Source organism: Myotis nattereri (assembly GCF_964212035.1).
Source record: "Myotis nattereri genome assembly, chromosome: 12".
NCBI lineage: Eukaryota > Metazoa > Chordata > Mammalia > Chiroptera > Vespertilionidae > Myotis > Myotis nattereri.
In genome coordinates, this window is record NC_138087.1 from 34,661,238 (window position 1) to 34,678,925 (window position 17,688).

General features: G+C 38.6%; 1 protein-coding gene across 1 annotated transcript in view; it reads right to left on the reverse strand.

Annotated features, from left to right (window-relative positions):
- Positions 1-649: 649 nt before the first annotated feature.
- Positions 650-17,688, reverse strand: part of RCL1 (RNA terminal phosphate cyclase like 1) — a 118,727-nt gene continuing 101,688 nt past the window's right edge. Inside the window, exon 9 of the mRNA XM_081103424.1 lies at positions 650-838. Coding sequence (XP_080959550.1) covers positions 772-838 — 67 coding nt within the window. The 3' untranslated portion in view covers positions 650-771. The remainder of the gene's footprint in view (positions 839-17,688) is intronic.

The window sequence follows — 17,688 nt, forward strand, 5'->3', positions numbered from 1 at the left end:
GAGTCAGTACAGTGTTTCTGTCAATACACCCCATCTTGCTGCTCCCTCACCTGCTCCACCATCCTGCCTGCAGGGCAATCAATCAGGGCCAGGCCCCCTGCCCACCTTCCTCAGCACCTGGGATCCAGGCGGCAGCCCTGCCCCCGCAATGCCGCCTGTGGTAGCAGTCTGTGGGGTGATTGGCAGGGCCATCACACCCCTGCTCACACCCACCTTGACCTGGTGTCACTTGCTCACCTGCTCCCCCATCCCGTTGCCATCCCACTCTCATTGGGGCCCATCAGGGCCGGCAGCACCTCCACTGCCGCCTGCTGCCAGCGCTGCATCGCCGACACCCGCCATGTTCCACACCGCCCCCTGGTGGTCAGCACATATCATAGCTAGCGGTCAAACTCCCAGTCGAACAACTGCCTGAGGGAGCAATTTTTATATTAGGCTTTTATTATATAGGATTAATTACATTTTTAGTGCGAGTAGGGCAGAAAACATTTATGCCTGATAGTGGACTACAGACAGTCCTTGAGTTACGTTGGACTCGACGTATGTCATTTCATGGTTAATAAATAAATCTACCATTTATTTATTTTAAAAAAAGTTCCGTCATTTTGATGTATGTACATATGTGCTTTATGTTTTTTATTATTTACTTACCACAAGTAAAGGTCAGGAATTGTTATCTTTCTTTTAAATTTTTTTTACTGTTTCACTTCATTACTGCTGTGCATGTGCTCCATGTGAGTGACGTAGGTGCTGATGTAGGTGGGTTCAGACTTACAGCGTTACGTCGCGCTGTAGGAACGGATCTCCGACGTAATCCGAGGATCTACTGTACTTAAGCCTGTGGACAAAAAAAAAGGAGTTCTACAGAAAGTAACCTCACAGGATAATCTGATCATAAATTCCTAACTGAGCAGGTCATGGTGGGAGTCACACCCCAGGCTTGTAACTTTTTTAGTAAAAGCTTTATCTTTGCCGTAGGCAAGCTTTGTCCATTGTTTCTGTGCATCAATATAGTTGTGGATATGGAGTTTAATGAAACAACAAATATATAATGTAGATTTTATTTAAAAAGAAAGAATTAACTACCCTTAAGAGAGCACAAAAGTTTAACCACTCTGTAATCTGATTTCCACATGACCTCCTCCAAAAGTGCATATAATCTTAACTATCTTGTATCTCATCCCTGATTTAGCTTCTTCCTATCCTCATGTACTCTTCCTTATATCCCCCCTTAATCTCAAGCATAAAAATAAAACCCCCCAAACCTGCAAACTGTTATTCTCAGAAGCACTTATCTCAGATCTTGCTTCCAAGTGTATCCTTTTTGTTGGCTCAAATTTTTATAAAAATTCCCTACAGGTTTGGACATTCTTACTAGTATGATGACATGCCTAAAAGCTAAAAGACATTAGAGACGAGATATTAGCACTTGGAGACAAAAGCTGGGGTACACTAAAGTACGGTGTACATGAATGACCGTAATTTGGGAGAGATATAGATTATCATTTATGATGAGGTTGTACGACATTCCTGAGTTAACTCTGTGAGAACTAAACTGAGAAAGTTAAATGACTCAACAGGATTGGAATTCATTCAGATTGGAATTTATCCAGAATAGGAATATAAACAGTTTTTATCTTTTCTTGCCATTTTGTTTTCCTCAGGGGAGAGGATGTCACTACCTTGCACAAATAGCAAAAATTGAGCAGACCCCAGTTGAGGACAATAGAATGGCTAACATCAAGATGATTAATAACTAATATAATTTCTGCTGCATTTCAGAAAATTCTAATTTAATACAATTGCATATAAATTTAACTGAGTCCCCCCCCCCCCCGCCCTTGAAATTCCTTCTGACAAACTTTGCCTGTTTTGTTGTTGATATTTGCATTTCTCTCCACCGTAATTTATATCAAACCAAGACTTAGGATAGTCTTCTCTCTAGACATAATAGCAGTGAGAGTCAATATACTGTTTCTGTATGACTTGGAAAGAAGTCTCCATCAAAAACAAACACAGAAAGTGAGAGCTGAAACAATCTTATAAAGACTTTAGGCTTCAGAAGGTTATGTATATACTAGAGGCCCTTTGCATGAAATTCGTGCAAGAGTAGACCCTCACAGCCCCAGCTTCATCTGGAAGGTCATCCGGAAGGTCATTCCGCTGTTCGGCCGTTCGGGCGATTTGTATATTATGCTTTTATTATTAGAGATGGGACTGCAGAGTTCTCCCTTCACCTTGCCTCTTGTCCCAACCAACTTTCACTTTTCCAGTAATAGGATGGGCCAGAGAGCAATGTTAAGGGTAAGAGTATGTTTAAAGGGAAAGAGTCATGCCTTACCATTCTGTCTAACACACAGTCCCTCCTTACTATATGAGGAGTCTCAATTTACAAATTCATCCATTAGCTAAAATTTATTTGTAGCTCTGAAATCAATACTGACAAAGCTTTTGGAGCCATTTGCTGACATGAGTAGTAAAAAGGACCTGAGTTGTCTGACAGCACACATTCCCAGCTGAGGTGCATGGGCAATGCTCTGCCTTCTTGTTTCAACTCTCATGCTGCAAATGATGTGTCCTTCTCGCAGTCTATTTGGTGCCATGTTTTTCACATTTTTGTGCTTTTTCTAGGTGATTTTGCCATTTAACTGACCCCCAAATGTAGTGTTGAAGTGCTGTCCTAGTGTTCCTAAGTGTAGAAAGGCTGTGATATGCCTTACGGAGAACTCATCTATGTTAGAAAATCTTCATTTAGGCATGAGTTATAGTGCTATTGGCCATGACTTCATATTAATGAATCAATAATTATATTGAACAAGGTGTCTTTAAACAGAAACATACATAAAACCAGGTATGTATTGATCAGTTGAAAATGTGACCAGTGACTCGCAGAAACCTAGCCTTGTGTTCCCCCGAGGAGCGACAGTTCAGTATTTGCTAATTCAGTGTTCACAGTAACATTACAGAATACAACTATGTGAATGAGAGCCAACTGTATCACAAGGATGGAGATCACTAAAGATGAGCTAATCTACATATATAAAACCCTAATATGCAAATAGACCGAACAGTGAAACAACTGAACAACCGGTCGCTATGATGTGTGCTGACCACCAGGGGGAGCATGTGGAACATAGCGGGCATTGGCAGTAGGCGGCAGAGCACAGAACATGGCAGGCATCGGCTGCCGTGGGATGGTGGAGCAGGTGAGCAGGAGCGCCAGATCAAGGCGGGGCACCAGTCACTGTCATCGGGGCAAGCCTCTGGTGGTTATTGAAGGAAGGAAGGAAGGAAGGAAGGAAGGAAGGAAGGAAGGAAGGAAGGAAGGAAGGGAGGGAGGAATAGAAAAAAACTACCTGGCCCCAAGTCGTTTATTCAAACTCTGATTTGAGGCAAACCCAAACTAAGATAATGTCCATCAGAGGGAGGCATGAATGAAATTGAATAATTGGATGCAAGGTCATTCCCATTTGTGCAGAAACAAAACAAAACAAAATTATAAGTGAAGTGTATACATGTTTATATATGTTAGAAATAAAAGCTATAGAGGTAATCATGCCACAGTATAATAGTGGTTATCTCTGGGGCTGAGATAGCTAAGGGAAAAGAAGGAGACGTTCCATTTTAACTTTGTATACTCCCGTATTATTTCAGTGTTCAATAGATGCTATTTTTGTAATTAAAAAATAAATGAAAGGTGAGGGGGCAGCGGTAATTTCCTTGTTCCTGAAGCATCTAGCTTCCCCTTTAAGCTGTGAGCTACATTGTTAGAAAGAAGAGTAACCATGCAGAGATACAATTACCTGTCTTTAAGACATAGATGCTGATCATCCCAACCCAAACCATCTTCAAAGAAAAATCACAAACTAAGTCAAAATTCTTTTTGCGACTAGGCTTACTGGAAGGTGAATTAGCTTCTTCAGATTTATTCTAGAGGCCTGCAGTGTAATGAATCTGGGATGAAACATTAAAGACAGCGTAATGAAGACTACAATATCTTAATTCTAGGTGTGCCGTTGGGCCTCCCTGCGTGGATTCTGTGGTAGAGCGAAAAATGTGGCTACTGTTCTTTATCCTCTCCTCTCAGTGCCTTCCACAATGTCTGTTTCAGTGACCTCCACCCTTATGCTGGGTCTGGTCGTGTGACTTGCTTTGGCCAATAGGATGCTAGAAAAAGTGATACAGCAGGACCTTAAAAAGCACTTGTGCAGCTCTTTTCTTTCTTTCTTTCTTTTTTTTTTTGCATTTTTATTGAAGTATAATCAGCAAACAACAAAATGCCCCACTGTATGTGTGTGTGTGTGTGGGGCGGGGGGGTGGGGGGGGGGAGATGGTTTGGGTTGGAAGGGTTTCCAAATTTCCCATTAAAGACAGAAGCAGGTAACCTGTCCTTTTAGTTTATAAGTCTCTGCATCAAGAGGAATCACACCTGGATCTGATGTAGCTCCTGAGAACCTGGATTTTGAGCTTGCTTCCATGATTGGATGAGACTTTTTGAGCATATTCTGCGATTGAAATATTTGAATAATTTTGGCCAAAGGGAAAACTGTAATATTGTAAAAATGACCCTAATTCTTAACCTCTCCCTCATCCATACCCTTTGTCTTGTAACTTTGTAATGCTTTCCCCAGTCTGGCTCCAAAATCCATCAAGTGACTTGATTTGGCAATGAGATATTAGCAAATAGGATACAAGTAAAGGCTTGAAAAGTATTTGCATGCCCAGGATTGCTCCTTCTCTGTACCTTGGCTAGCCTAAGTCACCCTACTAATCCCAGTCAACCCAACTGAGACCATCCTAGATCAGCCAAGAGCCAGGAAATGCCTAGAAATGTGAGCATGCCCAGTCAGGACCATCAGAAGCACCTAGCCAACTTACAGTTGACCACAGATGTATAAGCAAGCCAGGCAAGATCAGATGAATGCAGTTCATGTCAGCTGAATCTCACAGACTCATGAGCTGGGTAAAGATTTATTGTTGTATTAATTTATTAAAGTTTTATTATTGCTTTTTATGTAGCATTATTGTGGCGCTAGACAACTAATACAGATTTCTTATAGAAAGATTAATTAACTTCCTAAAATCAAGCACATTGAGTCATTTACTTCTTAACTTTCCTCCTAATCACTTCTCTGTTCTCAGGAAAATGCTTATTTAGCTCATGTAACAAAGTTATATGTGTTGAAGGCTATAAAGGTTTAAACAATTCTATAACAATTAAGCTTTTTCCATCAGTGTTTCTGATATTTCAGGTTGGAGTTAATTCTATTTTGAGGTATGTATTAGAATAGAATGCAGGCTTTGGCTTTTAGCTATACCTTTGTGAAGGACATTTTTATTAATGATGCTATTAACAATTTCTAGGCTACCTTTTCAATAAAAGGGATTACCTGGGATTAGTGTGAAGTCCAAGTATTAAAAGAACTTCTATTTTTTCAGCTGTTGCCTCTAACTTTTTTGTTTTGTTAATCCTCACCCAAGGATATTTTTTCCATTGATTTTTAGACTGAGTGGAAGAGAAGGGGAAAGACAGAGAGAGGAAAACATCAACATGAGAGACACACATTGATTGGTTGCCTCCCACATGCGCCACGACCGGGGCCGGGGATGGAGCCTACAACTGAGGTAGGTGCCCTTGACCAGAATCAAACCCAGGACCCTTCAGTCTGAGAGATGATGCTCCAACCACTGAGCCAAACTGGCTAGGGCTGTTGTCTCTAACTTGATGGATCATCATCATAAATCATCATCATCTTTATCACAACTTTCCAAGTGTTTAGTATATAGCAGGACTCTGCTAAGTGCTTTACATATATATCTTAATTACTCCTTGCAAAAGTCCTTCGAAGCAGGCATTCAAATCTTCATTTTGTGGCTAAGAGAGTTGAGAGGTCGGGCACCACTTGTACTAGGAAGCTATCCTTGATCTCCAATTTGAGTTTGGTGGTACCTCTAAATTCCTGTGGCTGCTTCAGCATCTTTTTGTTGTTGTTGTTAATCCTACCCCAACGATATTTTTCCATCGATTTTTTTAAATGTTTTTATTAATTTCAGAGAGGTAGGGAGAGGCATAGAGAGGTAGAAACATGGATGAGAGAGAATCATTGATCAGCTGCCTCCTACACACCCCCTACTTGGGCATGTGCCCTGACCGGGAATCGAACCATGACCTCCTGGTTCATAGGTTGATGCTCAACCACTGAGCAACACTGGCCAGGCTGATTTTTTTTTTTTTTTAGAGTGAGTGGAAGGGAGGGGCAGAGAGAGAGAGAGAAATATCGATGTGAGGGAGACACATTGATTGATTGCCTCCTGCATGTGCCCAAACCGGGGCCAGGAATCAAACCTTTAACTGAGGTACATGCCCTTGACTGGGAATTGAACCCACAACCCTTTGGGTCCACGGACTGACACTCTAACCACTGAGCAACATATGCCAGGGCTGCTTTTGTATCATGATTATTATACTTATCACACTATAAAACCTGGGTGATGTCTTCCTACGTCTAATTGTCCCTCCTAGACTCTAAACTCGTAGAGGGCCTGGCTCATGTCTTACTCATCTTTCTAATTCCAGTGCTGGGGACAGAACCTGGTATAACGTAAGTGAACTACAGATGTTGAACTGGTTTGCTAAAAAGGAAAGTGATGACATGGCGAGCTATTAGGTCCTGAACACACATGCACACACAAAACCACAAAATTCATGAAGGACCAACTAGAACCTCTTAGTCTGATATTCAGACTCTGTCAGAGACTCTTTCTAGGTACCCTGGTTGTCACTTGTATCCTCAGAGAAAACAGGGACATGACACAATCTGGAAAGACCCCCTTCACTGTACTTTGTAAGTTCAATAGCTTTTTAAAAAGTAATTAATTAATTTTTATTGAATTTATTGGAGTGACATTGCTTAATAAATTTATATAGTTTCAGGGGTACAATTCCACAATATATCATCTGTAAATTGTATTGTGTGTTCACACTCCAAGTCAAGTCTCCTTCCATCACCATTTAATAGCTTTTAATAAGATTGAAAGTGGCCTAATTGTCCATTTGCCACCAAAAAGGGAAAAGACTTTGGGTACTGATTCTGTGCCAGGCACTGTCCTATGTATTTTTATTTCACTTTAAAACTATATTGCCCAATGGACACAAGACACTGGGGGGGATGGGAGGCTAGGGGAAGGTCAAGGGGAGGAAAGAAAAGGAGACATATATAATACTCTATATAATACTCTTTGTAATACTTTAAGCAATAAAACAAAAACAAAACTATATTGCTACATTCACTCAGAGAATGAGCTGACAGCATTAATTGTAGAGAGTAGGACTGTTTTCAAATTTCCCATTAAAGCCATCCTCTGGCCTGGAATTTTGTGAACCAGCTTTTTGAGAGCAATTTATAGCAATGATACATCATTGGACTGGAATTCTTTCTCTGACTTCACCCCCATATCAACTCAATTTGGTTCTAGATAGCCAAGAGTTTGACATTTTCCTATGTCCTCTCATTCTAACATACCTTTTTTTTTAATTTAAATTCTTTATTGTTGAAAGTATTATATATATCTCCTCTTACATATCTTTTAAATGGATATTCCATGACAATTTTCTCTGAATTGAAGTTACATATCCATCTCCTTTGTATTTTTCTTTGAAAAGGAGAGTTTTAGGTTAAAAATTCTAAATGGCTAGTCATTTTAGGATGACACATCTGAAAATTCTTTTATTTCTCTTAGTTTAATTTCTCAAATCCAAGTTCATTTGAAAGTAATTGCACTTCTCAGACTGAAATATCTCCCCATAGTTCATTAGTCCTTCAAGGTTTGTTTTTCCCTGTAAGCTTAGATTCTAGATAATTTTCTCTTTGAGTTACCAAATTGGTATAAGAACAGAGTTTAGAAGTCTGGGTCATATATATTTTAGAATCAAACTAATCTCTTTGGCTAACTGGATCCAAAATTACCTTGACTTTTCCTTTTGCAACAGGGAAGCCAAATGGTGTTAGTTACATAAGGCCAAGGAATAGATACAGTTCATGATAATTTTGTGGAAAATTAACCAAGCATGTCTTTTGGTTGTGTTGTGTGTTTTTTTCTTGCTATTTTTCTTATTTGGAGTTCTACCTTTTTCTATTTAATAGATATGTAAAGAATTATGTTGTCATGTTGGAGGGGGTTGACAATATCCAAATAGATATTACAAATTCAATATCCCCTTCCCCCTGATGAAAGAACTTTCAGTTTTTAAAGCTTCTAGCAATTCACAGAAATAAATGCTAAGCAGGGACAGAAATCTGACGTCATCAATTTTCTTCCAAAGCAACACAAGAAAAGTCATCTTATTTTTTTAATGTAAATTAAAGAGCACAAATGAACATATATCTGTTTGTTGTTGTTAATCCTCACCCAAGGACATTTTTTCCATTGGAGGAGAGAGAGAGTGAGACAGAGAGATAGAGAAACATCGATGTGAGAGAGACACATTGATCTGGAACTGAACCCACAATCTTTTAGTGCTTGGGCTGACACTCTAACCACTGTGCAACACCAGCCAGGACTATTTCTCTATGTTTTAATAAACCTTTAATAAGATTATCAAAAGATATTTTTTAGAAGCAGCACTCAGAATTCTCAAGCAGTTACATGAAGGATAAAGAACTGATATTAAACATGAAATTAGAAAGCTAAATGGTTCTTTTATTGTAGAAAATGAAGACGTTTTAATATTGGCTATATCCTAGAGATGGGTACCAAGACTGATTACTTAACATTTTATATATTAGTCATGTTTAACTTCCAACTGATGAAGTGCTAACTGGATGTGGATAAACTACCGAAAATGCTCTCAAAGCTATGGATCAAAGAATGTTTAAGATGGGAGCCTAAAAGGTATGAATTGTAACTTCATTAAAAAAAAGAATCTGCCTCTTTGATTCTTTAAAAATTCAGCTGAAAGTTCGCAGCCATTTTTTTCTGAGGCCAAAATTATTCCCTCACCAAAAGACTACTATCAGATGTTTTCTTACAGGTGTTGAAAATAAAACAGAAAGAATAACCTTACTTTTTCATAAAAAAAAACATGATGTATTTGTCAAACATGCAAGGAAAGGACTTGATAGTTGGACTCTATGCCTATCTTATGGTAAGATCCTGGCTCTGCCACTTATCAGCTCTACAATCCTATGTGACCCTGTGAAGATAATAACAAACCTACCTCTCAGTGAGATGTGTGTCAAGCAAATAGCATACAGCTTTGCACATAGAAATTTTACAGCAAATATCAAAAAATGTTATTTTTAAGCTGCCTAGAACAAAGTGAGAGAACAAGTTGCTATACTTTTGGTTCTAAAAAAGACAATGAAGCAATATTCCCACGAGAGGAAAAGGTATTCGTTGAAGTTCCCAAGGGAAGAGTTTGAAAAAAATTGAACATTCTGGCTTGATTCCAAGTAACATTGGAAGAGAAATAGGAAGGCAGAATGGGAAAAGTAGAAACCTATGAGCTACTAAAGAGTACTAGGAGAACCAAGATGATGGCATAGGTAAATGCCAGTACTCACCGCCTCCCACAACCACATCAAAATTACAACTAAAATACAGAATAACCATCATTCAGAACCACCTGAAATCTGGCTAAATGGAAATCCTATAACTAGAGAAGTAAAGAAGAAAATACATTGAGACTAGCAGGAGGGGCAGAGACATGGAATGGGATGGTCCGACACCCACATGTGGCATGTTTTTAATCAGAAGGAATAACTCCGCTGTGGAGGCCTCCCGTGAGAAGCAAGGGGTCCCTGCCCCACACCAGATCCCTAGCCCAGGGTTCCAGATCTGGGAAGAGAAGTCCCCAAAATTTTGGGGTATAAAAACCGAGGGGTATTGTAGCTGAGTGACAGGGAGACTGCTGGAGACCCAGGCAGTCCCTCTTAAAAGGACCAGTGCATGGACTTACTCAGACTCGATCCCTCTGGGCTCCAGTGCTGGGGCAATGGCTGTGGGGAGGGGAATTCAGGGATATATGGGGAGGAGCTGGATTGTCTGATATCAAAACAGGAACTTGTGGGCAACTTTCTACCAGACAGGGTGCTTCACAGGAGTCATCGTTCCTGTGTTGAGACCTCCCCCATCGCAGAGGTAACAGGCAGCCATATCTGAGTTTCCATTAGTGTGGCTCACACTGTTTGCTCCACCCTGGTGATTCCCTGAGACCAAAAATCACCCAATTTGCACCCCCTCCCAAGCTGTTTGCAGCAGCTTTCCCATATGAATAGCCTGTCATGGATCAGGCTTCAGACATTCCTAAAATCTCTCAAACAAGCAGCAGCTGATGTCAGCATGCCTCATACCTATCAATAAGAGGCCCCAGACTCAGCACTAGCACCAGCCTGCCTTGTGTCACAGCTTGGCCTCACCTGGGCACTTTGCAGTCCAATACAAGTAGCCATCTGAAGATAGCTTTGTAGTTCCTGTGGAGTGGCCCTAGGCAGTGGCTGACTTTGCACCTTACAGGAGGCCCCAGAACAAGTACACCAGGTGGGCAGCTTCAGATCATACCAGATTACAACTCTACACATCCACAAGCAACACACTCAAGGGACAGACTCAGTAAGCACCAAAGCCCCACTGCAGTAAGTCCTGCTCCATAGGAGTATCTCCTGCACAGCAGTTCTTCAATTGTAGTTGCAGCTGGTATTCACAGCCAATTAGCCTGGAGGTCAATTCCTCCCAGGGATGCCAACAGTATTCAAGACTCAATTACAAGACTGTGCACACAGAGCACACAGAGGTGCACCTAAAGTGTTCAGATCAGGTGACTGGGGAAGCTGAATTACTGGGCCCTACAGAATACCTACTACACAAGGCCACTCTACCAATTCCAGGAGACATAGCAGCTCTGTCTATGAAACAACCACAGGGAAGCAAAATCTGGAGACAAAGAAATATGTCACAAATATAAGAACAGAAGAAATCTCCAGAAAAAGACCGAAATAAAATGGAAGCAAGAAAACTACTGGATACAGAGTTCAAAACAATGATTATAAGATTTCTCAAGGATCTTAATGAGAGCTTCAAGGGACTTAGTGTGACTTTCAAGGATTTTAGTGAGAATTTCAAAGACATGGAAAAGGTCCAGTCAGAAATGAAGGATATGCTAACTGAAATGAAGAATAATTTACAGGGAATCAACAATAGAGTAGATGATGCTGAGAATCAAATCAACGATTTGGAATATGAGGAAGCAAAAAACACCCAATTTGAAGATCAAAAAGAAAAAAGAATCCAAAAATATGACGATAGTGTAAGGAGCCTCTGGGACAACTTCAAGCATATCAACATTTGCATTATAGGGGTGCCAGAAGGAAAAGAGAGAGAGAAAGATATTAAAATCTACCTGAAGAAATAATGACAGAAAACTTCCCCTACGTGGTGAAAGAAATAGACTTACAAGTCCAGGAAGCACAGAGAGTCCCAAACAAGAGGATCTCAAAGAGGCCCATACCAAGACACATCATAATGAAAATGCCAAGGGTTAAAGACAAAGAGAGAATCTTAAAAGCAGCAAGAGAAAAGCAGTTAGTTACCTACAAGGGAGCATCCATACAACTGTCAGCTGATTTCTCAATAGAAACTTTGCAGGCAAGAAGGGAGTGGCAAGAAATATTCAAAGTGAAGAACAGCAAGGACCTACAACCAAGATTACTCTACCCAGCAAAGCTATCATTCAAAATTGAAGGTCAGATAAAGAGCTTCACAGAAAAGAAAAAGCTAAAGGAGTTCATCACCACTAAACCAGTATTACATGAAATATTTAAGGATGTTATTTAAGAAGAGGAAGAGGACGAGGAAGAAGAAGAGGAAGGAGGAGGATGAGAAGGAGGAGGAGGAGGAGGAGGAGGAGGAGGAGGAGGAGGAGGAGGAGGAGGAGAAGACGAAGAAGGAGGAGGAGGAGGAGGAGAAGGAGGAGGAGGAGGAGGAGAAGAAGGAGAAGAAATAAAAAATATAAAAAATAAAATAGCAATATATACATATCTATCAACAATTGTATCTAAAAATCAAAATAAATGAACAAGGAATCTAATGAACAAAATACTAGTAAACTGATGAATAAAATAGAAGCAGAGGCATGGAAACATGGAACAGACTGATGAATCTCAGAGGGAAGGGGGTAGGTGGGGTAGGAAGAGATTAACCAAAGATCCTTTTTTTAAATATATTTTATTGATTTTTTTACAGAGAGGAAGGGAGAGGGATAGAGAGTTAGAAACATCGATGAGAGAGAAATATCAATCAGCTGCCTCCTGCACACCCCCTACTGGAGATGTGCCCGCAACCAAGGTACATGCTCTTGACTGGAATGGAACCTGGGACCCTTCAGTCCATAGGCTGACACTTTATCCACTGAGCCAAACCAGTTAGGGCTAACCAAAGATCTTATTTGCATATATGCATTACCTAGGGACACAGACAATAGGTTGGTGAAGGCCTGGGGCCGGGGCTGGAATCAGGTGAAGGAGAACAATGGGGGGGGGGGGGGAGGGAACACCTGTAATACTCTCAACAATAAAGATTTTAAAAACAAACAAGGAAGGAAGGAAGGGAGGGAGGGAGGGAGGGAGGGAGGGAGGAAGAAAGAAACCTATGAGCTAAAGAGTTGGAGCTTCAAGTTGGAAGCTAAAAGCCAAAACCAAAGGCGATGGTGAGACAATGGCAAGTCAGGTCTTAGGAGTCCAATTCAGAAATCTCAGGAAAGCTTCCCTGAAGGAAAATTGTACCCCTGAGGCAGTTCAACTTACTGCTATTGAAAGCATCAAACTCTAGTAGCTCTGAGGCCCAAACAATTTTTACATTAAGGCACTTCATTTTATTGAGGTGACATAACTGGGCTAGAAAACATTTAGGGGGAAAAAATTCATGAAAAAAGGATTAGAAATCCTCAGTGTACCTAACAGATGATAAAAATATAGCCATGGTATATATGAATAGGGTAAGTTATTTACCAAATTGAGAATATTTACATTATACAGATAGAGTTTTCAAACTTTCTATGATGAAAGGCTAGGTTTTCTACTCCTTAATCATCATCTCCCAAGTCCTGTCATCTGCCCCAGCTGTAAGCAACCTCAATTTTCTGTCTTTATAAATTATCTCTCTCTCTCTCTTCCTCTTTCAATAAATAAACAAACAAATAAATAAATAAAATGGACTCAGACGATATTTAGTCCTTTGTGATTGGCTTCTTTCACTTTAGCTCATCCACATTGTAGCAGTAATGTCTATTGTTGAATAATATTCCATTGTACAGATATATTAGTTTCTATGACATAGAGTTTTGAAGATACTGAGTCATTTGTCTTGTAGATTTGTCCTATAGATTTTACTGACATTTTGGATTTGGCAGACTGCTTCCTCTTGGTCTCAGTTAACCTATGTGTATGTATGTATACATGTATGTATGTCAGTGTGGGGGGGGGCGGGTTGGAGGGCAAACTGATAAATACACTTCATTATATTAAATATTGCTATCATAGCTAAGACTACTTCAGGTAATGCATGTATTTTCTATTATATCATATCATATCATATCATATCATATCATAAGGCATGTAATGTCTGGTCATTTCTTTTATAGATGCCAAAGTGATCAGAAGTTTTATTGGGTGGTGTCAGCCTGATCCCTCTATTATAAAATTCTCCATTAACTTTTCACTTTACAGCTTTAACATGCATTGAAAAACATGGTTCGTAGGCCCACCAGGGTTGCAAACTGGTGATTTTCTATTTCTATCATTCCCTCTGCATTTATTAGTTGGACTTCTTCCATAAAGAACTTTCATCAATTGTTTGGTTACCCTGAAATAAAGTTTGAAAGGCAGGAAAAATGCTTGAGTCTTTCTTTTTATTTATCAATTTGCAGATAAGTGGGCAACCTAATATCCTGCAGTAGTGAACCATGAGTTTGCTTGTTATGTTTTGCATTATTTTGAAATTTTACATATCAGATGTGAGTCAATGAATTGCAATTATTGTTATTTTACTGGTGTCTAGATTTTTCCCATTAGTCTTTGATAGCTTGTTTGTTTCCTGGTACAATGAGAGGCTCCAAGTTTATCTTATTACATTTCTTACCCTAAACCTGCAATCAGCCATTTTTTCCAAAGAACCCAGGCTCCTTTTAGTTAAAACTTAACAATTTTAATACTATGAATGCTATTGCTACTGCATTTTTATTGTTTTTAGGACTTTCAGAGTCAGGAAGGTTAGGACAAAGTTAGGAAGTATGTACTGGTTTTTGAAAGAAAAAATAAATTATACTGGTATTTCCATTTCAAAGTGAAGAAAACAGAATGTTTAATTAATTTTTCTCGTTTTATATGTACCTTTTTTCTTTTAAATGAAAAATCTTTGTTTTAATACTAACATAATTACTTGCTTTCTTTATCCTATGATAGACGTATAATATTTAAAAAATAGCAATACCAGTATTATTTAAAACAATAAGACTACTGAATGTAATTTAATATTCTTTTGTGGGTTTTTGTACTTAGGATATACCCAACTAGGGGTGTAAACAAAAACAAAAACTGCACATTAAAGTCACTTCTAGTAATGATATTCTTTGTGTAGTTTTGGCATCAACTTAATAAAAGTTGTGTCCATTTGTTCCAATTTATAGGTATTTATTTTTATTCTTTTTAAATTCAACTTTATTTATAAAACATTTACATAGTTCCAAAGTCAACACCATATAACAAAGCAACTTGACAAAAAGTTCTGCCTCTCTCCGCCTTGCCTCCCCAAATCTTGCTCACCACAGAGACAACAATTTTATTAGATTTTGAGTTATACTTCCACTGCTCTGGAAATATAAACCAACATTTATATGCCTCTCTTACACAAAGATAGACCACTATAAACAGTGCTTTGCATCTTACTTTTTTTTTTTCATTTAAAATATACCCTAGAAATAATTCCCTGTAATGTACAGAAAATTTCCTCGTTTATTTGTATAATTGCAAACCACCTTTTGTTTAATCATTCAACAGTGCATAGATATTTGGGTTTTTCCACCTTTTGGCTTGGAGACATCTTTTTTAAATAAAAAGGGACATCTTTTTAAAACACAAATCAGACCATGGGATTTACCTGCTGAATTCTCAAAGCCTTGCTTCATCTGGATCTGCTAGTAATTCCAAACTTATCCCATTCTCTGCTCCCTCTAGACCAGCTCCTCATTTCTACCTGCATATTAGAATCATGTAGGTTACTTTAAAATAATGTAGGTTATATATTTTCTCCAGCATTGCACTAGACCAATTAAATCAGAAGCTTTGGAGGTCTGGACTGAGGCATTAGAATGTTTTAAAACAGTAGTTCTCAAACTTTAACATACATCAGAATCACTTGAAGGGCTTGTAAAACACAGATTTCTAGGTACCCGAGATTCTGAGTTAGCAGACCTGAGCTAGGGCCTGAGAATTTGTATTTCTAAAAGTTCCCACTTAATGCTCATCCTGCTATTCCTACGAGAACCCACTCAACTTATCTTCCACCACTTTAACATATCTGTTTCCTTTTCACTGTTAAGTCACAAATTTTGTTGACTTATTAGTTGACAGCCCTGTGGAGAAAGGGACCGAGTTTATCTTGTTTACTACTAATGCCTGAAGTACAGTTCTTTGATAAATAACTGTAATTTACGGAACCATGACAGAAGAACTTAAGAGAACTACCTTACAAATTGACAACTCAAGCAGTCAAAATAAAATGATGACTATAATAAAAAAGACAGATGACAAGTGTTGGCAAGGATATGGAGAAACTGGAACCCATAGGCACTATTAGTGGGAATGTAAAATGGTGCAGCCACTATGGAGAAAAGTCTGGCAATTTCTTAAAATTTTAAACATAGAATTATCATATGACCCATCAAGTCCGCTCTCATAATATACCCAAGAGAAATGGCAGCAAGAGCACACAAAGACTTGTACATAAATGCTTATCACAGCATTATTCATAATAGCCAAAAGGTGGAAACAACCCAAATATCCATCAACTGGTGAATGATTAAACAAGATGTGATACTGATCCAATGGAATTATTTGGCCATAAAAAAGAATGAAGTAGTTATATATACTACAGCATGGATTAACCTTAGAAACATTATTTTGATTGAAGAAGCCAGTCATAAAAACACACACATATAATCCCATTTATATGAAAAGTCCAAAATAGGTAAATCTATGGAAATGGAAAACAAATTACTGACTTCCTACATCTGGAAGAAATGGGAGGGTTGAGGAATGATAGCTAAGAGATATGAGATTTAATTTGGAGATGATAAAAACGGATTGTGATGATGATTGCACAACTTTGTGAATATACTAAAATCCCACTGAATTATACATTTTAAATGGGTGAATTGCATGGTATATAAACTATCTCAATAAAGCTGTTATAAGAAAATAAGTAAGAATTTAAAAGAAATGAATAACTACTTCATTTAGATTTAGAATTTAGAAACTTGAGTAGACAAGTTTGGAACTTTAATACGCAAAAAACACAAATACTTTTCCAACATCCACGGAGTGTTTACAAGAATTTATCACATATGACATTTCACACACACACACATGCACTCCTACATATAAACCCTCAAATTGGAAAGATAAAAAATCCTTAGAGATTACTTTCTGACAATGACACGTACACAATAGAAATTATAGAAAACAGTAACTTTTAAAAAGCCATGACAGAGTAAACAGTGCCAGATTTGCCCTTTTGCCATAAGCAACTATAAATAAGAGGAGGCAACTGTTTTCAGACATTGAACAACATGCAGCATAGTACTGTGATCTTTGGGACAGGATATAGACAAGGTGAACCCGATGATCAAGTTCACTGACTTTCTGCTGTGGGATGAGGAAGTGGGGCACCCAAGCATGGCAGGAGTGCCAGTGAACTGACAGCAGAAATCAGACTTTCAGACCTCTGAGGAGTTGGAATATTCAGGCCAACTGCTGAATATTGAAGAAGTAAAAGATGCCTGGGCATGAGGGAGGACATCAATTTAAATGGGAATTTAGCATGAGTCCTTGGCAACTTGAATGCACAAATGCAAGAAGTGACTCCACAAAGTCTAGCAGAGATAACCTGTTGTGCGACTTTCAGTTAAAGTGCTTGAAGATATTTGGCTTCCAGCCCATACAGTGTTAAGAAACTATATTTAATAACTAAATTATTCAGCTGAAACACCAGGAAGGCTTTAGAGGTAAGGAGGACACCCTGGAGTAAGAGAAATGCCCTAAGACTTATTTCAAAACTGAAATAGACTCACCCTAACTGAGAGTAAAACCAATCTAGACAGGACCAAAAAAGCTCTGTAATTTAACAGCCTAACACAACAAAATGCAACATCTTTTTTTCTTTCAACATTCTTTAAAGGGTGATGAAATAATGCAGTCTCCCTTACAACATATAATCCACAAGTCCAGCACAATTAAAGAAAAAATATTAAACAAGCAAATAAGCAGGAAATAGTGATCTATAATAAAGAAAAAAAGAAATGTTAATAGAAAAAGGCACTGAATGACCATATGTTGAGTTATAGATGTTGATTTTAAGCAGTTGGCATAAATATATTTAAGGATAAAAAGGAAAAAGTGGATATAATGAGTGAACGGA